This window comes from Stenella coeruleoalba (genome assembly GCF_951394435.1).
Source record: "Stenella coeruleoalba genome assembly, chromosome: 11".
Classification (NCBI taxonomy): domain Eukaryota; kingdom Metazoa; phylum Chordata; class Mammalia; order Artiodactyla; family Delphinidae; genus Stenella; species Stenella coeruleoalba.
Window position 1 is genome coordinate 84,173,397 of NC_137157.1, and position 27,352 is coordinate 84,200,748.

General features: G+C 36.7%; 1 protein-coding gene across 9 annotated transcripts in view; it reads left to right on the top strand.

Annotated features, from left to right (window-relative positions):
* Positions 1-3,702: 3,702 nt before the first annotated feature.
* C2CD5 (C2 calcium dependent domain containing 5) overlaps positions 3,703-27,352 on the top strand; it is an 82,685-nt gene continuing 59,035 nt past the window's right edge. For 6 of the 9 annotated variants that reach the window (XR_013830500.1, XM_079936962.1, XM_079936957.1 and 3 more), the window contains exons 1-8: positions 3,703-3,885; positions 4,003-4,121; positions 13,760-13,846; positions 15,238-15,409; positions 16,685-16,780; positions 19,061-19,216; positions 20,061-20,259; positions 25,490-25,641. Coding sequence is in view for 8 of the 9 variants with exons in the window: in XM_079936962.1 (XP_079793088.1) it covers positions 4,032-4,121; positions 13,760-13,846; positions 15,238-15,409; positions 16,685-16,780; positions 19,061-19,216; positions 20,061-20,259; positions 25,490-25,641 (952 nt within the window). In the remaining variant the exon portion in view is untranslated. Of the gene's footprint in view, positions 3,886-4,002; positions 4,122-13,759; positions 13,847-15,237; positions 15,410-16,684; positions 16,781-19,060; positions 19,217-20,060; positions 20,260-24,221; positions 24,500-25,489; positions 25,642-27,352 lie in introns of those variants that run through there. The other 3 variants (XM_079936961.1, XM_079936959.1, XM_079936963.1) reach the window with 3 other exon arrangements.

A 27,352-nucleotide genomic window follows, 5' to 3' on the forward strand; every position in this document is an offset into this window, starting at 1 on the left:
ATAGTTTGGATGGATAAAGGTTTCCCTAGTCCAAAAAGTCAGTGGTTTCTCTTTTAGATTTTTATTTTGAGGTAGTTCAACTTCTCACTTACGTAAGCAATATTCCTTCTGTAAAAGAATTTTTTGCTTTGAAAAGATAATTCTGGGTCACCACTGCCTAGAGTACTTAATTTAACCCACTGAGTAATTTTTTTTAATTTTTATTTATTTTTTTATTATTTTTATTTTTCGTTTCTGCAGTACGCGGGCTTCTCGCTGTTGCGGCCTCTCCCGTTGCGGAGGACAGGCTCCAGATGCGCAGGCTCAGCGGCCATGGCTCACCGGCCCAGCCGCTCCGCGGCATGTGGGATCTTCCCGGACCGGGGCACGAACACGCGTCCCCTGCATCGGCAGGCGGACTCGCAACCACTGTGCCACCAGGGAAGCCCTATTATTATTATTTTTTAAACAAATCCATTTATTTATTTTTGGCTATGTTGGGTCTTTGTTACTGTGCACGGACTTTCTCCAGTTGCAGTGAGTGGGGGCTATTCCTCGCTGCGGTGTGTGGGCTTCTCATTGCGGTGGCTTTTCTTGTTATGGGGCACGGGATCTAGGCACATGGGCTCAGTAGTTGTGGCTCGTGGGCTCTAGAGAGCAGGCTCAGTAGTTGTGGCGCATGGGCTTAGTTGCTCCGCAGCATGTGGGATCCTCCCGGACCAGGGCTTGAACCCGTGTCCCCTGCATTGGCAGGCGGATTCTTAACCACTGTGCCACCAGGGAAGCCCTTTTTTTTTTTTAATTGAGGTAAGATTGGTATGTAACATTACATTAATTTCAGGTGTACGACATAATGATTTGATATATGTATACACCACAAAGTGATCAACACAGTAATTCTAGTTACCATCCATACAATTGACCACTTTCACCCATTTTGCCCACCCCCAACTGTCTTCTCCTCTGGTAACCACCAATCTTTTCTCTGTATCTATTAGTTTAGTTTCGTTTTGTCTGTTCATTTGTTTTCTTCTTTAGATTCCACATGTAAGTGAAATCATATGGTATTTGTCTTTCTCTGACTTATATCACTTATCATGATACCCTCAAGTTCCATCCATGTTGTCACAAATGCCAAGATTTCCTTGTTTTTTTTTATGGCTAAGTAGTATTCCACTGTATATACATACACATCTTCTTTATCCGTTCACCTATCAAGGGACACTTAGGTTGCTTCCATATCTTGGCTATTTTGTAAAATGTTGCAATTCAAATGCATACATCTTTTCAAATTAGTGTTTTTGTGTTCAGCAAATACCAACAAATGGAAGAGCTGGACCATATAGTAGTTCTATTTTTAATTTTTTGAGGAACCTCCATAATGTTTTCCATAGTGGCTGCACCAATTTACATTCCCACCAACGATGTACAAGTGTTCTCTTTTCTCCACATCCTTTCCAACACTTGTTAAATTTTGTCTTTTTGATAGCAGTCATCCTGATGGGTGTGAGTTGCTATCTCATTGCAGTTTCGATTTGCATTTCCATGATAATTAGTGGTGCTGAACACCTTTTCATGTGCCTGTTGGCCATCTGTATGTCTTCCCTAGAAAAATGTCTATTTAGATCCTCAGCTCATTTTAAAATCAGATTGTTTGATTTTTTTGCTATTTAGTTGTTTGAATTCTTTATACATTTTGGGTATTAGCCCCTTATCAGATATATGGTTTGTATTCCCATTCAGTAAGTTGTCTTTTAATTTTGTTGATGGTTTCCTTTGCTATGCAGAAGCTTTTAAGTTTGATGTAGTCCCACTTATTTTTGCTTTGGTTACCTTTGCTTTCGGAGTCAATCCAAAATTTCAATGCCAAGACCTATGTCAAGGATCTTACTGCCTATGTTTTCTTCTAGGAGTTTTATGGTTTCAGGTCTTACATTCAAGTCTTTAATCCATTTTGAGTTAATTTTTGCCTATGGTATAAGATAGTAGTCTAGTTTCATTCTTTTGATGTAGCTATCCAGTTTCCCACTGTATATTCTTGGCTCTCTTGTTGTTAGTTAATTGACCATATATTTGTGGGTCTATTTCTGGGCTCCCTATTCTGTTCCACTTATCTGTGTGCCTATTTTTATGACAATATCATACTGTTTTGATACTATAGCTTTGCAGTATAGTTTGAAATCATGGACTGTGATACCTCCAGTTTTGTTCTTCTTTCTCAGGATTGCTTTGGCCATTTGTGGTCGTTTGTGGTTTCATACAAATTTTAGTATTGTTTGTTCTAGTCGTCGAAAAATGGCATTGTAATTTTTGATAGGGATTTCATTGAATCGGTAGAATGCTTTGGGTAATATGGACATTTCAACAATATTAATTCTTCCAATCCAGGAGCATGGAATATTTTTCAGTATTTTGTGTCTTATTTCTTTCACCAATGTCTTATAGTTTTCAGTATACAAGTCTTTCACCTTGTATTAATTTATTCCTAGGTATTTTATTCTTTTGGATACAATTATAAATGGGATTATTTTCTTAATTTCTCCTTCTGATAGTTGGTTATGAGTTTAAAGAAAGCAACAGGTTTCTATACATTGATTTTGTATCCTGCAACTATAGTGAATTCATTTATTAATTCTAACTATTTTTCCATGGAGTCTTTCTTTATACAGTATTATGTCAGTTACAGTTTTACTTCTTTCCTTCCAATTTGGATGCCTTTATTTTTAAAGTTAAAAATACCATCCTGATATCTTCATTTGGGAATTTTCCACTCCTGATGAATCCAGTGGTATAATCTTTTTACTGGAATGGTTAGTGCTGATTTTAGTATTTGATATGGCACGTATTGTTATTTCTACTTTTGATGCGTGGTATGGAGTGATTTGTGTTACCTCTTGCGTATGTGTGTTTCAACTTCCCTAATTTTTTTCTGATGGTCTGAGCTTATAAATTAGGCCTCATTTTAGCATGTTTATGTATATATACAATTGGGTCGATTCTTCAAGATGTTTAATCAAGCTTATCTGGTCCAATTAGTCGAACACAATTTCCTATGATAGGAGGTCCTGAACTACTGCCAACATTGTACGTCTTACTTTAGGTTTGCAGATGTTTAATAACCACACTGAGATGATCTAAGAGTGCAGGGCAATTTCTTTCAAGCAGTGGCTTTGGATTTCGAAATTTTTTGGGTTTTTTCCCCCCAAAGATCTACGTTAACATCTGTCACCCAGTACACGTGTGTATGACTGAATAAACAGTGTTACTGCAGAATACTTACTCGACTATCCAAGATGTTCCTGAAATTTTTCACTTTGTTTCAGATACAAGAAAAACTGTACCCTTTCCAGGTGGAAACCAGTTAAGCTGATTTCACGAACTACTAGTGGGTTGTAAAAGGCAGACTGAAATCGCTCCTCTAGTAGTCTCCGCTGCTTAACTTCTGTCCCAGCCTTTTGGAAATGCATTGCAGAAGTTACCTAGCCGCAGCTGCGGTTCATTCCCAGAGGGTGGACAGGTTTTCTTCCTGGGAAGCAGCAAGGCGCCAAACTACAGCCCCAGAGTCGGTGGATGATGCGGGGCTCGACCCGTTTCCCTGCCTACCAGCTTCCTCGAAGTCCGTCCCGCCTCCTTTATCTGCTCTCCGCGAATTTAGTGCCTCCCAGGAGAAGTGGGCCGAGCGCCGAGCGATCGATGCCTCCTCCCCGCCCTGGGAGCCGCCATTTTGGGGGGAGGAGAAACACTCGTATGGGCGGCTGCGGGTCAATGGGATGTTGACTGGCTTCTGCTTCTCTTGCCAGCGCTGTGGAGCCGGGGCAGAAGCCTCCACCGGGGTCGCTCCTCCGGCTGCCTCTCCGGAATGAGGCCTCAGTTCCCGCGCAGGACGGCTCCCTTTTTCTTCCGAGAGTAAGTGGCGGCGCGGCGCGCCCCCGCGCGCCCTCCGCTGTCAGTTACCCCGCGCGCCCCCGTCCCTCCCCCGCCCCGCTGGGCGCTCGGCTCAGACTCGCTTGTTTATTTCTGCAGGAGCCCAAGGAGAGGCCGAAGCCGAGACGATGCCTGGGAAGCTGAAGGTGAAAATCGTGGCCGGGCGCCATTTGCCGGTGATGGACCGAGCTAGTGACCTGACTGATGCCTTCGTGGAGGTTGGTGCGAGGTCCTGCCCCTCCAAACACAGGGAGCGCCGAGCCCTGTGAAGGATCTTAGTCACCTCGCCCGCAGCCTCTCAGCCTATTCCCCTGTCGACCGCCCTGCTGGGTGCAGTGCTTGTACAGCCCTCCCTGGAGGGCTGACTGCCGAGACTGCAGCCCATGTGATAGGAGCACTGCTCGCAGGCGTCCGCGGCGCGCTGTGCCGCGCGGGGAGGCTGTTACTGCTCTGCCTGCAGGTTGACCCTGATGTCAGGACTCCTAACAGGCCACCTGCCAGTCAGGACATCCCAAGGTGTGACCACGCGGCCACTAAAACACACACATACACATACACACACACACACACACACCCTTCGTTGGCGGGGGGAGGGTAGCTAGCTTTTAATGCTAGAGTGATGGAGATGTTTAAAAAAAAAAATTGTCATGATGAGCCAGAGCATTAGAACGATAATCATTTGGGCTATTAATGTTTGGAGTTGATAGATGCATGATAATATACAGCCTGATTCAATATCAATATAAAATATTGTTGATGTTCCCTAAAGATTCTCTGACCTAATCAGACATTGCCATGGCAGTACTCAAGCTCAACTTCATTTTTATGTGAGAAACAGTTACTGGGTGTGTTATTGGGCCAGATGATAGGTAATGGGGATACACAGATTGCCAAAGCCTAGTCTTTGCTTTCCGGTATCTCAGAGACTGACCCACACAGTTTAGGTTAATAAATAATAGCTAATACGTATTGAATCTCATTATTGCCAGGTCTGTGCTAAGTTTTTTTCAATTCTTAGTCCTTATAACAGTCCTGCTCTTGTATTATTTTCCCATATTGTAATTGAAGTACCTGAAAGACACAAGTTTTTTGTTTGTTTGTTTGAATATCACATGGACTTTTGTTTCCAAGCAATATATACATGTAATCAATTAAAACATATCTGAAAGGAACCATGAAACCTGAGAACTGCTATGGGGACTTGCTGGTACATAGGAGCCTAGCAAATTCAGGAAACAAGGGAAAATGTTCTGAGATAACATTTGCGTCGTCAATCTCTATTGACTGTTTTTACAATTAAAAATATTTTATAACTTCAAAAAAACTCTAGGAACAGTAAATAATTTGCCCAAGGTGCCTTAACCTTGTAAATCTCCAAAGCCTAGTGGTTTGTTAATACACGGTGCAAATACTGCCTCTCCAGACAAGATGATGAGTGTTTCTGTAGACTGTGGAAACTTAATTCTGTCTCTGAAGGTTTAGGGAGGCTTCCTAAAAAAAGTGACATTTGAACTGGGCCTTGTAGGGTACCCAGGATTTTACCAGGCAGAGGGAACATCAGAGGCACAGAGTGGCATACATGGTGTGTTAGGAAACCATCTTAGTTTGGGATGTGTCTGAAGTCAAAGCGGATGTGTGCGTAGTGGAGGTTGTGAGGGATAAGGCTGGGAATGTAGGTTGGCACCAGCGCCCTTTTCTGTGTTTTTTGTAAATAGAGGGTAAACGGGGGAAGTTCTTCAAGCAGAAATGAAGTAAGATCATGTTTGGATTAGGTTGTTTCTTTGTAGGATGACTTGAATGGTGATGTTATCGATGGACTGGATAGATGAGAGATGAGGCAAGATCAGCTAAGAAGGTGGTAAAATTACCCAGACAATATGTGCACGTTTAGAATGGCAATGGGAATGGATTAAAGGGGAAAGATTTGAGGGACATTTCTTAGGTAAAATTCTCAGGGCTTGGTAACAAATGGCTTTTGCTGGTGAGGGAGGGGTTGGATTAAAGGGTGACTCATTAATTCCTTCTTTCAACAAATAGTTACTGAGTGTCTGCTCTTTGCCAAGCCCCATGCTAGTCACCGATCTAGCTGATGCATATGTGATGGTGAAGAAAATAGACTTGGTTCCTGTTTTTATGGAGTGTATATTTTGGTGGGAGAGCCAGACATTAAAAAGTAAAGAAAGAGTACATTTATTTATTTATTTATTTATTGGCTGTGTTGGGTATTCGTTGTTGCGCGCGGACTTTTTCTAGTTGTGGCGAGCCGGGGCTACTCTTCATCGTGGTGCATGGTCTTCTCATTGCAGTGGCTTCTCTTGTTGCGGAGCACGGGCTCCACGGAGCGCAGGCTTCACTATCAGTAGTTATGGCTTGTGGGCTCTATAGAGCGCAGGCTCAGCAGTTGTGGCGCACAGGCTTAGTAGCTCCACAACACCTGGGATCTTCCTGGACCAGGGATCGAACGTGTTTCCCCTGCATTGGCAGGCAGATTCTTAATCACTGCGCCACCAGGGAAGTCCCAAGAGTACATTTATAATTACAAGTTGTGATGCGTGCCATGAAAGAAAACGATAGAGAATCTCAGGAACTTTAGGTTGAATTATCAGGGGAGGCCTCCGAGGAAGTGCCAGTTAGGCAGAGACCTGTGGACGAGAAGGAGCTAGCTGCTCAGAGTGTGCTTGTGTGTGTGTGTGTGTGTCTGTCTGTCTGTCTGTCTGTGTAGGGGAGGGGCCGGGCAAAAGAGGCTGGAGGATAGGAGAGTCTCAGCAGAGGGAAGATCCTGAGGGTTTGCTTTGTTTTAAGAAGTGAAGGAAGATGTGTGTGCTGGCATGTAGTAAGTGAAGGGGAGAGTGCTGTAAGGTAACGTTGGAGAGTTAATCAGGGAGCCAGTTGTGTAGGATCCTAGAGGCCATGACTGAAGGTTGGATTTTATTTTCAGTTCAGAGGGAAGCACTTGTTGAGATGAGCACTGTTGTTGCTGCTTGCAGAATGAACTGCAGAGGGGAAAGAGCTGAAGCAGGCACCTAGTTAGGAGATTCCATTATAGTTCAAAAAAGAGGCAGTGAGGGTCAAGGTGATGGTTTTGCTAGTAGAATGGATGGATTCCAGATACGCTTTGAAGATAGACAGTAGGGGATTTGTTGGTAGACTGGAGTAGGGATCAGGGAAAGGGAGACTGAAAGGTGATTCCTAGCTTTCTGGAGTCACTGGGGCAATTTTCTCACTCTCCATAGAGTTGAGAGAGATTGAGTGGGTTGAGAATCAACTTCCATTTGGGCATGTTAAATTTGAGATGTCTTTGGTTCCTTTAATTGGAGTCGTCAAGGAGAAAGTTGGATTTGTGAGTGTGGTGTTTCGAAGAGAGGTATGAGTTAAAAATAAGTGCACACAGGCCAGTGCTTCTCAACTTTGTGAGACCCGGTCCTGCCTTTATATGGCAGGTATTTTGAAATCTTCCCTTTACTATCTTGGCATGATATCTATAGCTAATATAACCTATCTATGCCCACAGTTTAAAAATATCAATATAATGCTCTAACTGTAATATGATAGAGAAGTAAAAGTATTTTTTAATGTGTTTCAATATGGAAGTGCTTGTTAATGAGCACGAAAGACATGAAGTAATCAGGTTGCACCCATGATATTTACTGAGCCTTTGTATATATCAGATACTATACTGGCTGTTGTGCAGCATGCTGGGGATAGAGCAGTGAGCAAAATGAAAGTTTCTGTAGTCACGGAACTTAGGTTCTAGTGGAGGAAGGAGTTAATCAAAAAAATAGTTAAGTAAGAGATAAAGTATGCTAGATGGTGAGAAGCTCCCCATGTGGAGAAAATAAAGCAGAATTCAGGATAGGAAGTACCTCCCCTCCCTGTAAAATCACGTGAACATGACTGCTCCTCTCTCAGAGTGAGACAGTTGTGTAGTTTTGGCATCTCGGATGGGCCTTCACTGCCATTGGTTATCTGATTTCCCAAAATACACTATAGTCAGCTCATGGGAAAAAAAGAGAGTTGTCCATTAATTTTCACAGTGGTTGCATTTCTTGACAGTTAATGTGTATTAAAACCCATCATAATATTCTATCTATAAACCTGAGTTAGGATCTAGGTAGGTTTTTCACCCATGTGGCTATCTGGTGTGGATATTTGAAAGTCATGACATGAGACAAGTCTTCATTGTTGGGGACTGTCTCTTGAATTGCAGGACACCTAGCATCTCTGGTCTTCCTTACTAAATACTATTATTATTCGTCCCAAAAACGAAATTTTTGAAATTTAGAAATTATTCGTCCCTAAATTTGTAAAGTTTCTTTAGAAGTTGGTTCTGTCCCTTTTGCGAACCATTGACTTAGGGGAGAGAAGAGGGAGCGAGAAGACGGATGGATCCTTGAATGAACATGACATTAAGAATTTATTAGAGGTAGAGGACTAGGGGAAGGAAACTGAGATTGTTAGCCAGTGGGTGGGAGAAAAATCCAGAAAGTAATGTCTCAGAAGGCAAGAGAGGAAGTTTCTAGAAAGAGGAAATCCTCAACTGTCAAATGGCACTGAGAGGTCAAGTAAGGGGACAGAGAAATCACTGGATTGGACAACATAAGGATGTTAAGGGTCCTGGCTTGAGGAGTGTCAAGGACGGAAGCCCATACTGTAGTGATTTAGAGGGTTAAAGTACATGGGAGTAAGGAAGTAGGAGAGGCGTGAATAGGCAATTGTTTCAGGAAATATGGCTGTGAAGGGAGAGAAGAAATAGTGTGTTATTTGGGGGGGAGTATGCAGTTTTTAGTACTTAAAAAAAAATAAGGTGGAAGATATTAGAACATATTTGTGTGCTAATAGGAATAATCCAGCAGAAAGGAAAAGATTAATGCATGAAAAAGGGGATAATGAAGGATTACAATATAATAAAGGGATAAATTTTGTGATATGGGATAAAGGGATAAATATGTGATAAATAAAGGGATAAAATAAAAAATAAAGGGATAAAAAATAAAGGGATAAATTATGTGATATGAAAGATTTCTGTCTTTGTGCTGGGCTTGAAAGATGGTGCCATTTCCATAGGCAGAGAGGAAAAGGGGGCATTTTTTGGATGAAGAGGATAAATGATAAAAGCAAAAGGAGGGAATATAGCACATGTAATTGAAGGGAGGGTTCTTGTTAAATAGAAGTGGGAAGTAAAATTTGGCTGGGTAGAGAGGATGCGGATTACTAAGTGGTCTGAAAACGATGGGGAGAAGTCTGTACAGCAGATGCTCTCTTAACCAGTTTCTATTAACTGCCTCATTACAGTGCCCAGTGCTCTGCATTTCTGCCATAAACACATTCTTGAATACCCCATACCGTTAGATTATACTCCAGTGTGCCTGCTTCTCCCATCAGTTGGCTGATATGCTTTACCAAGAGGCAGTTGCGTTTATTCCCTAACCTATTTATGCCAACACTATTTGTTATTGTTATTTATTTAAATGTTATACAAATCAGTGAAATAAGTGGGATAATGAAGTTGATAATGCTGTGTAAAGCATTATGGATACAGTTGCTAAAAATTGCTCTTGAATTAGATGAAGATTGTAAAAAATCTAGGATTCTCTATCCATAGTTATTTTACCAGTGATTTTAAGTTTTACCACATTTTAAAGAAACCCAGACTGACAAACACAGATGATATGTTATGAGAGACTGGCAAACACAGATGATATGTTTTGGTTTATGCAAAAAAGATGACACAGAACTGTCAACGGTGGACCCTTACTCAAAGAAGAGGCTTCAGTCTTACGATAAAAGATAGAGGAATGAATATTTATTTATATGTTTTATTTGAAAATGTTTACTGTTTGTATCATTTTTAATGATTATCTGATCTAACCAGATTATTTGATTGACTAATCAGATATTGGTCCTGATTGCGTTGGGGTTGAGGGAATTTCTACTATATATGATGTGAGGAGTTTAGGAAGCCAGTGAAGACCAAGTAGTACTTAAGGATGATTATTGTGGGAATCTCCAGGATGAACAGGATGGGATTCTGTACCAGGGGAGTATTAATCAAAATATATCCCAATATTAATGTGCATGTTACAAACTGTTCCGCTAAACTACATTATCATTTTGTGTTTATCCAGGAGCCTTTGAGGGAACAGGGAGAGGAAAGGAAATTAATATTTAATGAGCATTTTCTACCAGACATTTTGCTAAGTCTCTACATACATTATCCTGTTTAATGCTCACAGCAACTCCCCTTTTCAGAGGAGGAAGCAGCTTTAAATAACAGGTTAAATAACTTTCTCAAGGTAATTTAGCTAATGAGTGGGGAAAGAGAAAGCGTTTACCTTACTAGGGAATCTTGTTAAAATCCCTGATGTTCTTTAACTAAATTGTAAGACATTCATTTAATTGCTGAGTAATAAAATCTCCTTCGAATTAAATAAGGCCAAATGAACTCTGATTCTTCTTTAGTAGAAGGGGAATCACCACAATGTTGGCAAAACATACACTCTAGCCTTTTTCTTCTTCTAAAATCTTGTCTTTTGCTTGTTTGTTTAGTATAGTGTGGGGACTATCAGATTTTTACTATATCTAGAATGGACAGTTTACCAAAAAAAAAAAAAATCACAGTATAGCACTACATTATAATGGGACAAAACTGAAGAGGGCTCTGAAATCATAGCTTAAGAAATGATATGCTGTTTTTGGCAGTTGAGCCAAACTCCTTAAGTACATTTGGCTTTTGAATGGTTTTGAATGCTTTTATGAATCCTAACGACATTTTACTTCAAATAAAGCAGTTTTTAGGTAAATTAAACAATAAGTATTTCTTTGATATTTTGAATATTGAAATGTAATGAAAGGTAGATAAGTAAGATTTCTTAAGTATGAGCAGATTTCTTCCCAGGTTTCTTTTTCCTTGTTTCATTTCTTTAACATTTGTGATTTAAAAGTAAAAAAAAAAAAAATTGTGCAGGTAATACATTTGGCCCTTCGTATCCCTGGGTTCCACTTCCTCGGATTCAACCAACTGCAGGTAGGAAATATTTGGAAAAAAATTCCAGAAAGTTCCAAAAAGCAAAACTGGAATTTGTTGTGTGTGATTGCTGTTTACATAGTATTCACATGGTATTTACAACTATTTACATAGCATTTACATTGTGTTAGGTATTAAAGAGATGATTTTAAAGTGTATGGGAGGTTGTGCATAGGTTATGTGCAGGTACTATGCCATTTTATATGAGGGACTTGAGCATCCACAGATTTGGGTATCTGTGGGATGGGGGGATGGGTGGGAGGAGTCCTGGAACCAATACCCGTGGGTACTGAGGGATGACCGTACATGAATAGCTCCTGTTAGAAAAGATTCAAATACTCAAGTAAAACTTGAAAGCCCCTTACTTCTTACTTACAACACTATACTGTGTTGTCTACACCCTTATCAGTCCCTTCAGAGATAATTGCTGTCACTTCTTTGGCATGTATTCATCTACTCCTCCTTGGCTTTAAAAACAAAAACAAAAACTTTTACATATCATATTTTTAAAAACAAATGTAATCATACTTTTTATATTCTACTACTTGGTTTTTTCAGTTATTATGCCATTGACATCATCCCCTGACAGTACATGTAATCAACTCCATTCTTTAGTAGGGAGCATGTGATTTATTTAGTCATTTTCTTGTTGTCACTAGGTTTTTGTATATCTTTTGGGAAGGGGCCATATGTGAAAGTACTTCAGGAGAAATTCCCTGCAGTGAATCCAGAATTTTATAACTGAATCAAAACAGTTTTTGCCATTTGAATTTTATTTTAATTTTTGATGTTTTTGAATTTTAAATAATCCATTTAAAAAATAGGTAATATATGTGCATGGCTCAAAATCCAAAATGTACAGAATGAGTCAGCCTCTCATGGCCTTTCCTTTAACCGATCTGTCTTGTTTCGTTTAGTGGCCACTGTTAACATTTGTTGTATATCCTTCTAGAAACAATCTGTGCATATATAGGCACATATCATATGCCTTATAACATTTTGCCATTTTTTTTCCTCCACAAAGAATGCCGTACACACTGCTCTGCAGTAGAGGGATGTATCTTGGACATTGTTCCATACTAGTGCACGGAGAACTGCTTCTGTCTTCTGTATAGCACTGCATTGTGTGGCTTTCCCATACTTAATTTAGCCAGTTCCTGATTGATGGACTTCTAGGTTATTTCCAATCTTTTGCTACTGTAATGCTGCTTATATATGTCATTGTGCACCTATGTATGAATTTAAAGGGTATAGGCATTTAAAATTTTGATAAGTGTTGTCAGACTGCACTTTGTGAAGATTGTTCTAATTTGCATTCACAGCAACAGAGTATGAGAGTGCCTCATTCACACTGTGTTTTCAAACTTTTTGATCTTTGCCAACCTGGGTAGTAAAAATGTCGGTTTAGTTTGATTTCTCTTAGTATGAATGAGGTTTTCAGCTCTTGATATACTTAAAAGACATCTATATTTCCATTTCTTTGAATTTCCTTTTTTTGGTTGGTTTGTTGATCTTTTTCTTATTGCTTTGTAGGAACTTGTTAGAAATTGAAGAAATTAGCTGTTTGTGACATATTTGGCAAATCCTTTTTCTCACTTTCTTATTTATCTTTGACTTTATCATATTCCTTACCATGCAAGAACTCATTATTTTTATGTAATTTCTTAAACCTTTTCAACCCTCTGACCAAACTGCCTAGGTACCAAATGGTTGGTATCATTCCTTGATAATTCAAATTGCATGATAAAATAACTAGAAAAATGTACAGAAGATAATAACTATAGGTTTGGGTATTTTGCTTTTAGAACATTTTCTGGACTGATTAAACATTAATATCTACAAGTATTATAATACCAATAGTAGGGTTGTAGGTCAAGAAGGAAAGGAGATTTCATAGATTATCTGATTAAACCAGCATTTCCTAAGTATCTACAACATGCAAAACTCTTTACTGGGTATCGGGATAAACCTTTAATGAATTTTGAGGTTAGAAAAGATACTTAATGGTGATAACTGATAGAATTAGGGAAGAGCTTAGAGAGATCAAGTTTAGGAAAGGTGAAACAATCTAGGAAGTAGTTTCTTAACTGTTTTGCTCTTAAGCTTCCTGACCGCTTCTCAAGTCCAGCCTGAGGTTTCACAATCTCCATTCTTTCTTAGAAGCAAGTCCCAGGGATTTAGCCTCCTTTCTGCCTTCTTCCTTTTCTTCTTATTTACTTTTGCATTTTGATTTAGTATCTGCCAAGACTGGCTATGAAACAGGGTAGTCTCCCCATTCCAACCCCTTTTATTGTCCCTGAAGATAGAAACATAAAACCCTTAATGACCATAGTTTATTGCTGATCACTGTGTATGCACAGGTAAGGATTTAAAAAGTAACAAATACTGAGGAAGTGAGAAAATATGAGGATATGTTACTAAGTTCTTATAATAATGGGCTGTAGTTCTGGATTCCCTTGATGAGATGGTAAGAGTCAGTTGTCCTTTCTACCTTCTGATTGTATTTTGCTGGTCCTCCACCCTTAAGACTTTCCCCTTTTGTGTGAGCTCCTGTTTAGTGAAGACCATGTGATTACTTTCTCCACACTGACATAATGGTCTGATTTTAATTTCCCTGTAGAGCTAGTCAGGCAGAACAGTGGGTGACCCCTTGTTCCAAGTGTAGTCTATAAACTTGCCTGGACCCATCCATACTTTCTTGCCTTTTGTCTCAGGGGATAGTTGTCTTTTATCCCCTTCATGGTTAATCCTCCTATTGTTTAGCTGATGTTAAATTTTAATTTTATTCACATTTTTAATATTTTTATTTGAACTGTTCTTACTTGTTTTTAGGTAAAATTTGGTAATACCACCTTTAAAACAGATGTGTATCTCAAGTCCCTCAACCCTCAGTGGAACTCAGAATGGTTTAAATTTGAGGTAAGTTTTTAAATGTCAGCATTTTTGCGGTGACCCTTTTTTCGCAGGAATGATTGGACTACGTTTTATTTCAGGTATAGTAGTTTTCCTACACCATAAAAATATTTCCTCAGAATATTGAGTTTTCAAAAAATTATGTTACAGTTCAGAAAATATCATATATGAATAGGAGAACCCAGATTAAAAAGGTATTATATTATTATATAGTAATTTTCTCTGGATTTTAGCATATACCAAAAATCACTTAAGAATAATGTACAGATTAAACATCTTTTTGAATTGAGATAAAAATACGTATCATAAATATTGCCATTTTAGCCATTTTTAAGTGTACAGTACAGTAGCATTAATTGCATTCACATACATACAATGTTGTGCAACCATCACCACTATTTCCAAAATTTTTTCATCACTCCAAAGAGAAAATACTCATTCAGCAATGACTCCCCATGCCCTCCTCTCTCCAGCCCCTCGTAACCTCTAATCTACTTTCTGACTCTGAATTTGCCTATATAAGCATTTCATATAAGTAGAATCATAAGTATTTGTCCTCTTGTGTATGGCGTCTTTCACTTAGCATAATGTTTTCAAGGTTCATCCGTGTTGTGTAGCATGTATCAGAATTTCATTCCTTTTTATGGCTGAATAATAGTCCATTGTATGAATATGCCATATTTTGTTTATCCTCTATCTGTTGATGCACACTTGGGTTTGTTTCTGCCTTTTGGCTATGGTGAATAATGCTGCAGTGAACTTTGGTGTACCAGTATCTGTTTGACTTCCTGTCTTCAGTTCTTTTGGGTCTATACCTAGAAGTGGAATGGCTGAGTCACGCGGTAATTTCTGTGTTAAGCTTTTTAAGGAACTGCCAAACTTTTCCACAGTGGTTGCATCATCTTACATTCCTACCAGCATGTGTGAGAGTTTTGGTTTTTCCATATCCTTGTCAATACTTGTTATTTTATTTTATTTTATTTTTAAAATGTAAGCCATCCTAGTAGGTCTGAAGTGGTATTCACAGTATAATTTTAATGTGTATTTTTATTATGAATGAGGTGAGTTTGCTTTCCTATGGCTAAGGACCATCTGCATTCTTTTAGTTTGAACTGTCTCATATTTAAACCACCTGAAGAAGGTATTTAGGTTTCGGAGGTTGACTTCACCAGACTTGATGACCAGTTTAATACAAAGAATGTAGATGTGAGGTGTTATCTAATTGGTTTTGATTTGCATTTCCCTAATGACTAATCTCTCTACCTTTGCTTAGAGATAAATGTATAAGATTTCTTTTCCTGGAAATAAGTAATCTTTTACATTTGGTATATGTATACATTTATGGTAATGAAGATTTTTAAATTATAAGATTTAATTTTTAAGATATACTTTTTTAGGTGGATGATGAAGATTTACAAGATGAACCTCTCCAGATCACAGTTCTTGACCATGATACATATAGTGCAAATGATGCCATTGGTAAAGTGTACATTGACATTGATCCTTTACTCTACAGTGAGGCTGCAACAGTCATCTCAGGATGGTTTCCAATTTATGATACCATTCATGGTAAGCAATACATTTTAAGAAAATAAGTCACAGTCTTTTAATTTATCCTTAAAGACTTTTGTGTTGTGCCTGGTATTTTTAAAATACATATCTTCAAAAGATGTCTTCTCTTTTAATAGACATGTGGTAGTCTGTATTGTTGGTAGAATTGTAACTTTTCTGACCATAATTTGAAATAATGCCTGCTAAATTTGTACAATATAGTAAGCAAATGTATCATGTGAAAATCATCTAATATTGCTACTCTGTTTCTAAAACACATTTTAAAATGAATAATCTTGAAACTTTTCTACTTAAAAATTCTTGAAAGGAAAAAAATTCTTCAAAGGCTTTTTGTTGCCTAAAGCAAAGTTCTCAAAGTATGGTCTTGGGACATCTGTGGGTCCATGAGATACTTTCACAGGCTCTGTGAAGTGAGATGAGAACTGTTTTCAGGATAATACTTATATGACATTTGCCATTTTTAGTCTCACTTTCTTACAAGTTGTACAATGGAGTTTTCAGAGGTTTTATGATGTATGATGTTACCACACATTGAATGTAGAGCAGAAATTAGAATCTAACTATTTCATTAAGCTACACACTATAGAGATTGGCAAAAATGTAATGTAATGCCACTCTTATCACTAAAATTTCTTTTGTTTTTCAGAATAGTTATTTTTATAAAAGTGTTTATTTTGACATAAATCGATTTACTGCTACTTTAAATGAAGTAATAAGTAAATATTTGTCTAAATTCTCAATTTAAATTTATAATATGGTAAATACTGAAGGTTTTGACCTGCATAGACAAAGATTCTTTGAGATCTTCAGTAATTTTTGAGATTGTAGAAGGGTCCTGCAATCAAAAAGTCTGAGAACCACTAGCCTAAAAATATGTCATCTCTTTAAAATGGCAGAGGGACCATTATGGGCATAAGGAACTGGCAGATGCTTCTGCCTACAGTCTTGCATTTTTCTGTCTATTTTACATTTTTGACCTGGCAATTACATTGATAGTAGTTTATTATAAGAAGATAAGATGTTTGATGAGATTTATGTGTATTGTAACATTCATATTCTATATTATTCATTGATGTTTAAAATGGTAAAATAAATTGGAGAACAGGATTTACTTAAATAAATTAGAGCATCTATAGAATGAAAATAATTAGGAAACAAAGTTAGCATTGCTGTTATGATTGATACATTATTTTTAAATCATTATTTGCCTGATTATTTAATTATACTTTATTTTCTTAAGGTAGAAACTTGTTTTTCCTTTTGAAATTATAGGTATCCGTGGGGAAATCAATGTAGTTGTCAAAGTAGACCTCTTCAATGATTTAAATCGATTTAGGCAGTCGTCATGTGGAATCAAATTCTTTTGCAGTAAGTAAATATATTTTATTACTCATTTGACAGGAAATTTAATAATTGTTAAATATGAGAAATCAAATTAATGTTTCAGAAGTCTAATGGAAAACGTATTATACCTTGGTCTTAATGCCAGAGAGAAAATTGTGAATTTTTCAGAAGTAATTACTGTAGCTCTGGGAACTGTTTATCTGATTTTAAAGTAAATGATATCTAATTTTTCACAAGTTCATAGAAAGTTTTTTTAGAAAAATCCAGTGGGGCATGTGTGTGCATGCGGTCATCATGACAGTGACACTGTGGCCCACAGGGAGGCTGCCTCTGGCTGTTCCCCACATCCTCCCTTCTCTAGTCTCTGTGCCAGCCTCTGCCCACAAGAGTGTGATTAGAAGGAATCACATTAATCATTGCTGGTTACAGTCACTTAACTCCAGTAGAAAGGGTAACAGGTGAAGATTTTTGGATCTTTTTCAGAATTTTTAAAGAAGAATCCATATATTAATGAGACAATATTTACATAAACCTTATGTTTAGTGATATTGAGTCTGAGGTGGAGAATTAATTGTTAAAGCACTACATAAGATTACAGCTCTGAAATACTTAAGAATGACTGGAAACAAGATTGAAAATAAAGGTGGAATGTTTTTTCCTGCAATGCAGCAATTTAATTCATCCTTAGAGAAATCAGATATGGGAATGCGAAGTGTGCATTTGTAGGTGAGCTGTGCATTTGCTACAGTCCTAACTCAAAAGCCAACAATTAAGGGAATAAACCCAAACGGACCTATACAGAAAGAGTCCACAATTCATTCAGGCCACATGTTGAAAGAAAATCACTGCATTGTTAAACTAGGTATGTGTCTGCATAATATAAAACATTGTGATATGAAACAGATGATACGCTGTATCTGAACAGTAGCCTATGCTACTTTGATGTCAGCGGGTTGTCAGAGGTTAGCGACAACATAGGGGGAGAGGACTTGTCACACTTTCTCAGCCAATGAAAACAAATCCCATTAATGTCTACATTTGGGAAACAAATTTGATGAGGCTACACGTGTGGCATATTCAGACTTAATTCAAATGGGCTCTTCAAAACCAGGCCATACAGACGTGGAGCCATTTGTGGTGGATGGACGTGTATATCTTGCAGAAGTCTCAAATGGCTTTAAAAAGCAGAATTATTTAAAAAGTATAATTACTGGACACTAATTTATAGAGAAGATTGCAAGCTAATCATCTAACGTAGATTTTACTCTTGTACCAGTAGGTCAACAAAGGTTAAAATAATTTTCACGTATTTGTCTTACTTTATAAAGGTTAATATTTTATTGCCCATTACAGTTCTTTCAAAAGTTAGAACAAATTACTTTTGTCAAATGTGTAAAAGATCTGACTATAATTAAGCTTTGAATACCTGTCAAAAAAAGAAAAAGCCAGTGGCATTTTATGCTGGTATAGGATGCTGAAAGATAGGAGTGGAGCACTAGAGGCGGCACTGTGGTACTATCCATAGTGACATAAGCATCTACAGGTATGGAGCCCTGCGGATGCCATGAAATATGGGTCACAATTAAACAGATCTGGGCAATTCATAGCCAGCCTGGACTAATAGGGTTGAAAACTCCTATGTAGTGGAGTTAGTTTCAAGGCATGCATATAGTTTGGTATAGATGTTCTCACATTCTCCCCTTTTTAATAAATCCTGTGACGTTTGTTGTTCTATGTATTGAATGAGTCTATTAAGTAGTGTAGTGACTACTGAACCAATTGGCCTTATAACCATGGATTATTAGAAACTACAGGCCTGTATGACTTCTCAGATTATGTCAGAAAGGTAATGGCTTGATTTTTAAGGCTGCAGTATGTGGTGTGCAGAACTTTTTCAAAGGGCTTCCAATGATTAGAGTGTTTTGGTATTCATTATCTGCTTTCTGATTTTTTATATAATATCAGCTAGCTCACTTTAATTTTGACTTTTTTACACTTCGTATTGAACGCTATTTAAGATGGTCTGTAGCTATTTTCTAAATTATAAAAATACAGTTTATATCTTACTGTGCTCACTTGAGAAAGGCAAGAGGCCTCATGAAGGAAAATGATTATTTCTAAGAATAAAATGGAACTTAGAAGACTGTTTGATTGAAAGTATTATTATGATTGCATTGAGGTTATCACAGTAAAAGATGTTCTTGTACTATGTATCCAAAAGGTAAGAACTTAGTTGTACATTTTTAAAAAGTTAAATTTAGCCTTGTGATAAAGAGAAGCATAATAGATAATTTTTTTTAACAGCGACATCTATTCCAAAGTGCTATAGAGCTGTAATAATTCATGGATTTGTAGAAGAACTTGTGGTCAACGAAGACCCAGAATATCAATGGATTGATCGAATTCGCACACCAAGGGCATCAAACGAGGCCAGACAGAGACTCATTTCTTTAATGTCAGGTATTTAAAAAAAAAAAAAAAAAACTTCATGGCTGATTGACTTAATCCTCCAAAATTCTTCACTTCCTTTTGACATGCTACTAAAACTTTACAATGAAGACTATGAATTGTTAACTGACTGATTCCCTATCCCTGGCCCCGTCCTCCTGAACACATGTGCATTGCCATCTTATAACAAGACAAAATCTGAATCAGAAGCTTATAGTTACTTCTTAACTAGGTAGTAAAAGGAAATTGGGCTTATGAAGTGGCATGGTAGAAAATGCCCTGAACAAGGAGTAGGAAACTGAGTTCTAGTTTTCCTCCTTGGAGTGTTTATTTGTTGTCAGAGCTTAGGTAATCTCTCTAAGGCGTTTCGTTTAAATGTTGCCTTTTCATAGTCCTTTTCTGACAACTTGTACCTCCTTTTACCCCTACTCCCCCGCCACTCTTACCCCATTACTTTTCTTTATTTTCCTTTGAAGAACTTATTTCCATCTAAAGTTTGTATTTATTATGTACATATGTGTGAGTGTATATATACACTCACGCATACATACATACACACACACACACTCATACAGATATATCACATAATAAATACGTTATATTTAATAAGTACAAATGTTTATAATAAATTTATGTATTTAAGTAGAAAATAGAAATATATTTATACTTATATTAACATGTTAATTATATTTAATATTTATAAATACATACAAATGTTATATTTAACATAATGTTACACTTAATATATTAAATAATCTATGATTTTCTGGACTCTTTCCTATTACCACCATGTCCAGCTTTGTATTATGCAACATGCAGATAAGAGGCCGACTGTGTTTTCTTCCTTTTTTCGTAGGTGAACTGCAGAGGAAGATTGGCTTGAAAGTACTTGAAATGAGAGGAAATGCAGTTGTTGGGTACTTACAGTGCTTTGATCTGGAAGGCGAATCTGGGTTAGTGGTACGAGCCATAGGAACAGCGTGTACACTGGATAAATTAAGTAGCCCAGCAGCATTCCTTCCTGCATGTAATTCCCCGTCCAAAGAAATGAAGGAGTAAGTATGAATCGATGAATTGTTCTTATGGAGCTCTTTATCTTTTGTCTACATATTTTCATTTGATTTGAAAAATTTTTTTTTTTTTTTTTTTTTTGGTGGTACGCGGGCCTCTCACTGTTGTGGCCTCTCCCGCTGTGGAGCACAGGCTCCGGACGCGCAGGCTCAGCGGCCATGGCTTATGGGCCCAGCCGCTCTGCGGCATGTGGGATCTTCCCAGACCAGGGCACGAACCTGTGTCCCCTGCATCGGCAGGCAGACTCTCAACCACTGTGCCACCAGGGAAGCCCTGATTTGAAACATTTTAGTAGAGTTGTTCAACATACATTTTTTCCTGCAGCAGTTTTCTTATCAGAGATGACTATCAAAATTTGAAGCTTAAAACTATTTAGATATTCCTAATATTTTATTTATACTGTCATGAAATTCAAATTAAGTAATATAAAATTAAACTTGTTCCACATCTTTAGACACTGTATATCTAAAGCTTATGCATTCTGAAGAATTTTACTTGTTGTCTGGGGAATGCTTAATACCCTATATCTGATAATCCAATTATGCCTATCATTAGCAACATAGTATAGAAAGCAGGAAAGATTGACCTGTGCAGGGGTCTCAAACTCCAGTGTCTACAGAGGCCAAGTAGTTTATATAAATAAAATAATTGGGTATAATGGAGAATACTGGGGACTGCATAAAGCAGATGTTGGCAGACTTTTTCTGTAAAAGGCCAGATAGTTAATATTTCAAGCACTGGCCATATAGTTTTTATGTTTGTTTACCCAAAAAAAAAAAAAAAGGAGTTTGCCAATCTTGATCTAAAGGAATTTAAACTCTTACATTTTTTTAAAAAAGTATTTGTGATCCAACAGAACATTTCTTTTGGCTCCATTTGGCTAATGTGTCATCGTTTGTGCCTAAGGCAGAGATTCTCAACATGGTGTTGGTGGTGCTATCAACAAAGAATGCTTGAAATGAAAATTTTCTGTCGTAATGCTTGGGGTGAGCAGGATGATTCTATTGGGGACCAGAAATGCTGACTGTCCCACACAGCTAGGGACAACTCTGTACAACAAAGACTTGTTCCATACTAAATGCCAATGGTACTTCCATTGAGAACCATTGCTCTAGAGATTCTTCTAGATCAAGGGTCAACAAACTTCTTTGGTAAATTACCGGAATGGAAATAGCAAGGACTCAACTCTGCAGATGTTGCATGAAAGCAGCCGTCAATAGTATGCAAATAAATGAGTGTGTCTTTGTTCCAATAAAACTTAATTATTTTCGAATCAGATGGCAGGATGGATTTTGGCCTGTACTGTATATAGTGTGCCGACCTCTGTCTTTTATCATCAGGAGGTCAGAGTTCTTCTGTAGTCAGAAAACCCAAAATGTTTCCCAGTTCAGCAGTAGTCAAGAGAGGTTGCCTAGAAAGCAATCACAATTTTTTTTTCAAACAGTCTATGTAAAAGTGAGATTCTTTATCAACTTTTTCTTTTTGTTTAATTGTTCCTTTCTGCTGGCCTTTAGTTATTTGGGTTAAATTTTAGTCACAAGAGGGAGCACAGTATTACATATATTTTCTAATTTTATTTGGAAATATATTGATAAGTGAAATGTTTTAAATGATTTATTGAGTGAATTTGCTTTATCTTCCATTTAAAATCTGTCTTAAAAAAGATATGAACTGCCTTCTGCTACAGGTAAAGTCAGATTGCAGGTATAACTTTTTGAGGGATTTAGGGTTTTTTTCTCTTTCCGTAGCAAATTTAAGTAAAGAGCTGGGTCCCTCTTCCTTCTGCCACCCTCCAGCTTTATCTGTACTGCCTGAAGGGGCCTGGCCTTTGCAATTGTGATGTCTGAAGTTTTCCTCTTTTCACTGAATTACTTAGTGGAAAGAAAGCTGCAGTACCTGTTGGTGCCTTAAAGTGACATATGGATGGTAGGGGAATACATTTCGCCTTCATTCAGGAAGGCGAACATTAATGTAAATCTGAGCTTGTCTAAGTTTTCTTTTTCTAATTTTGTTGTAGCCATTTGCCTTAAATTGTCAGCTATTCACTCCATGAAGAATTTAAGTGGCTTCATTAAGATTTCCTAATGGCATATTACTGCATAAGTCATGTTATTTAAAAAAACAAAAACAAAACCTCAGGCTGCTTTATTTCAACCAGCTTCTTTGTATTTTTGTTAATGAATCAGTTTGGGCACTAGTTTAAAATTGTTTTATGAGTCACCTGATTATAATTATTTTGGTTTTTAATTTTAACATTGTTGATTCTAGACAGGGATTTGATAAGGTAGTTTGGATTATGTTCCTGCCTGAATAGATTTAATGTTAGAAATACCACTAGGGTATTCTTGTAAGGCAACCTTTCATGCAAGGAGATTGATAAGAATTAGGACTCAAAGAATACATTATGGTGATGCTCTCTCCATTGTACTTGGATTTTAATTTGATGTCATAATTTGAACACTTAATGATGTTCATTTTATTTTACTTTTATTAATGGTGTGTTCTGCTCCATCAGTTTGTGTTTTCCTTTTAGATATTTAGTGTATTATGGAGTATAAAGCTCTTTGGTGTTTCCTAGCTGAACTATCTTGATGGTAGAAAGTGCATTTAAATATGGTTTATTGATTCTCTAATTTAAAAAAAAAGTACTTTCTAGGAGACATTAGTCATAGTTTCTCCTCTGTACGGCACCGATTCTTAGACTTTTTAACTCCACTAGCCACTTACTTCAACAGAGAAAGAAAAAACAAAAATAAAACCTCACCCAGTTGCTTGTGTAGAAATTAGTCACCAGTGAGATATTTGATTTTTACCAGTTAAACACTTTAAAAAATTAAATTAGCAACAAAAGCAGACACATTTGTCCTATAGTAAAAGCAGTGATATTTTCAGAAAGTAGATGGTCTTTAAAAGACCATTATTGCCAGTTAACGAAAACTCATGTTTGGATCTTGATAAATTGTGATTATTGGGAATGTTCACAGGACAGCGGAAAAGGAAAAAAGGCCAGGAAAAGTTGGGCTCTCGATTACTTTTAATTTGAATTCTAAAAAATGGGAGTATGGTAGTTTTTCAGAGTGTAGTGACTTAATTCATTTCCCCTCATTGTGCATAAGGGAAGGCATTGCACAATGAAATAGTTGCTAATATGAAGTCTAGGATTCTTAATTATATAATATACCTTTTTTTCCCCATCCACTATAACTATGCTCTTTCGGCTAAATTTCTTTGTGAAAATTTAAGTGCCATAGATGTATGTTTCTGGTCTAAGTGTATCTGGTCTAAGTATCCTTTACATGTGCGTAGATGTAATCTATTGCAGGATGTTAGTTGATATCTTACACAATTTCAATTTAGAATGTAGTTTAACTAAATTCTGTTTAAGTTTAATAAGCTATTCTGTTTGAAAGCTACACAAAAGTCATTATATTGCTTAATTAATGTTTTTTTTTTTAAAGCGGTGTCCCTTTGCTTTGTTTTGTTCCCAGTGTAACCTGGTTTTAAGCTATATACTTGGGGTGCTGAAATATGGAATAATTGGATCTATTTATATTAATTCAATTCACTCATTTCTCTTTATGCTGTCATTTTCATATTCTTATATAACTCTGTCTTGATATGCTAGACAGAAACAGTTCTGTTAGTTAAACTTCCTTTGTAGAAAAATATATCAGCAGTTATTCATATCTCAGTTTCAAAGTAGTGTAAGAACATCATATTTGGCTTTTCATTTTTATGTGTGTTTTCTTCCTGAAATATTGTTTAGTAAGCTCTGTGGTGATCAAAATAATAGCAAACATTTTAAAGTAACTGAAAATCCAAATTTTAATCTTTTTCTTATTTAATTCCACTGGCAGTTCTGCTTGCTATTTTTCTTATTCACATTCCTAATTTATTAATCTGATTCTTTGTAACTATTTCTTAACAAATTAATATTTAGCTCTTCTTTTTTATCTCAACTTGTTTTGTGCATGCTAGGGATTAAAAAATAATTCCTGTCCCCTAACTACAAGCTCCTTTGAAATTATTTTAACATAACTTTGCTATCTCTTGTATGTATTGTTTTCTTTTCTTCCACTTTGACCACAAATTCCCTCAGGTCTCCGCTGGTTCATCCTCCAAGCCATGGATGCCGCTCGACTCACAACAGCCCAATTCATACTGCTACTGGCTCACGACTTACTCAGAACTTCTCTGTGTCTGTTCCCACTCTCATCTATACTGGTACGAGACTGCTCAGACTCCAGAGCTGGGGAAGCAGGCCACGGGCAGAGTGGCTGCAGAGGGCAGGCAGGCAGGTAGCGTAGGCAGGTACCACAAGTCTTTGCTTCCTCCTTTTCTCACTCGTAGTCCAGTGGCACTGAAGAAGTCCTGTATTTAGCCGCCGCAGAGGCTCTAACTACATGGAAGTGAAAGTGTTCTTCCAGCTTCCAAAGTCTCTTCCATAGATCCTCTAAGAACCCTATCTTGTATATGTATACTGTGAGTTTTTAGGAGAATCCTCCAGTATGTATTTTTGCCATTATTTCTGCATTTGGTTAGAAATAAAATTGATGATTGGACTCTAAGTGACATAGCTGCCAAAGCTTCTGATTTGCTTATTTTCTTTATATACAAAACTTGTAACAGTAGGGTCTGTTTCATTCTGTGGAAGAGAGCTGTTGGAAAACAGGTAAGCGACTCTTCTGCATAAAATGCAATGTTTCTGTGTAGCCTATATTCATTTTCCACTCTGCTGTGTTTTTAGCTGTGGCACTCTTGATGCTATAGGATAAGGAAACATGTTTTTCTTTTCAAGATATCTGTGTGTGCAAATATAAAAAATATTGTGAATATTTACACACACCATTTGCAGTCATCATTTTTTCTTTCGTAACTTAAAAAAGCATTGTTTGTTTGAAAATATTTTTATTCATGTATTTATTCTTTTTGTTTATTTCTTCTTTTAATGTTTTTTTACCCCCTTAGTCTGCCATTTCATGCTGTTTTGCTTTTTTACTTGGCTTATTAACTGTTTCAAGGCAGATAATTACTTATCTGGAGAATGATGAATGGTTAAACAGCAATTGGATGTCTTTGGCCTCATACCCAGCTCCACACTTAAGAAATGACTGCTGGCCCTGCCCCAATACTTCCCTGGTGTTTAGATCATGCTGCCTCCGTCAAGTCCTTTGGCACATGATTACTTAATATTTCTCCACCTTCTTCTGGCAGGATTCCCTTCAATGAAGATCCCAATCCCAATACTCACTCATCAGGACCCTCAACCCCTCTGAAAAACCAAACTTATTCCTTTTCACCTTCCAAGTCCTACAGTCGACAGTCCTCTTCTTCTGATACAGATTTGAGTTTGACACCCAAAACTGGTAAGGCACTTCCACTCACTTTTTCTCTTTTTTTTCCAAATATGTTTATGTTCCTTATTAGCTTTCCATCCAAGCCTTTCTTCCTGTTTTTGGCATTTAAGTTAAAAGATAATGTGAATACTGATCATTTTCAGTTACTACAATTAAAATGTGAAAATTTTGTGTAGTTCAGAAGTTATCTTGTTCAGAGAGCGACATTTTGTTGATTTAATCATAGCGTAGATAAGAAGGCCAGAATTTATTTTTGCATGTAGTCATTTTCCATTTCATGCTCAAATTAAGAGGAATAACATCATAAAGCATTTGGATAGAAAGTAACACTAGTAGCTTGCAATCCAATTCCTCATGCAGTATAAGCATTTTTGAATTCATTGTTTCTATTTTGGAATTTAATTCTAAGATTTTATTAAGAAAAAATCTTACAACTGATTTGGTTATTTTGGAGTACATGTATCTATTTACTAGCTTATTATTTAAAATATTTGGTTTTGCTAGTCTTACTCTCTAGGTTAGAAAATAGCATTTTTGCTTTACTTATTCTTGCATATTTGCCAGGGTATGAAATTTATAATTTTTCCCTCTCCTATTTGTATTTTGTTAATCTCTGAGTTTTTGTGAATATGTTTTATGATAAAAACTGATTAAAAAAATCAAATTAATTTCTTACTCCTTAAAATAGAATTAGCTTATTTAAGTCATTGAATTATTCTTCTTAAGAAAAATAAAAAATAAATAAAACATTTAAAAGTTAATAGTTTGCAATTTTTGCAAATAGCATTTTTGTCTGGGAGTTTCCTTGCCAGATTGATGAAAACATTTTGCCTAGTTTATTTGCATTATTTTTAATTTATCATCTTTAATAACTTTATTTTTGTGTTAGACAAGAGATTTAGAAAATGACCCCAGATTTTACGAAAACAATGAAAAGAACCAGCACTACTTCCAAAGTAAAGAAAGGGCATTTTTAAAAATCCTATAGACATAATATCTATTTTTATAAATGTAGTCACAAAATGTAAAGAAGATAATTATTAACACCTAATTCTTTGAAAATAACTGCTTTATTTTTACATGTATAATTATAAATAACAACTTAAAATAATGTGATATTTGATAGTAATGGATGCTTTGGAATATGGCATCTTCACCATATTTGTGTCATAAAAACTGAACCATTGAAATTGTAGTGAAGTGGGTTTTTTGTTTTGTTTTGTTTTTAAATAAAGGCTGAGGTTCTGGCCTTGAAATTCATAACAATGAAAACAATAAAGACCTAGGATAGCATTTGAAGAGTAAGTTTTCTTAAACATATTTTTGAGGCTTTGTCCACTGGTTGTTTATTTGTGTATTCCAGGTCACTTTTCAGTATTTCTTACCTTCCTTTTTTTTGCCATACTACAGACACATTTTTGAAAGTATTTCCTTGGTCTTTCTGTTTCTTTTTTTTCATTCACCAGAAAAGCCAAGTCTAAAGAAGATTGTGAAGTAATAAATTAACTGAAAGAGACTTCTCTTCCCTTAGCTTTCTAGTAGGCAATCAATTGTACTATCAATGAAAACTTTTTTGCATTTTATTTTCTAGCTCCAAATTTTTAGTTTTTAAAAATTAACTTACAAAAGAGCTATTATTCTCATGTATTTCTACATTTATAAGCTGTCGCTAAATTAATCATTTTGTTTTACTATAACTATTCAATACCTCAATCGCATA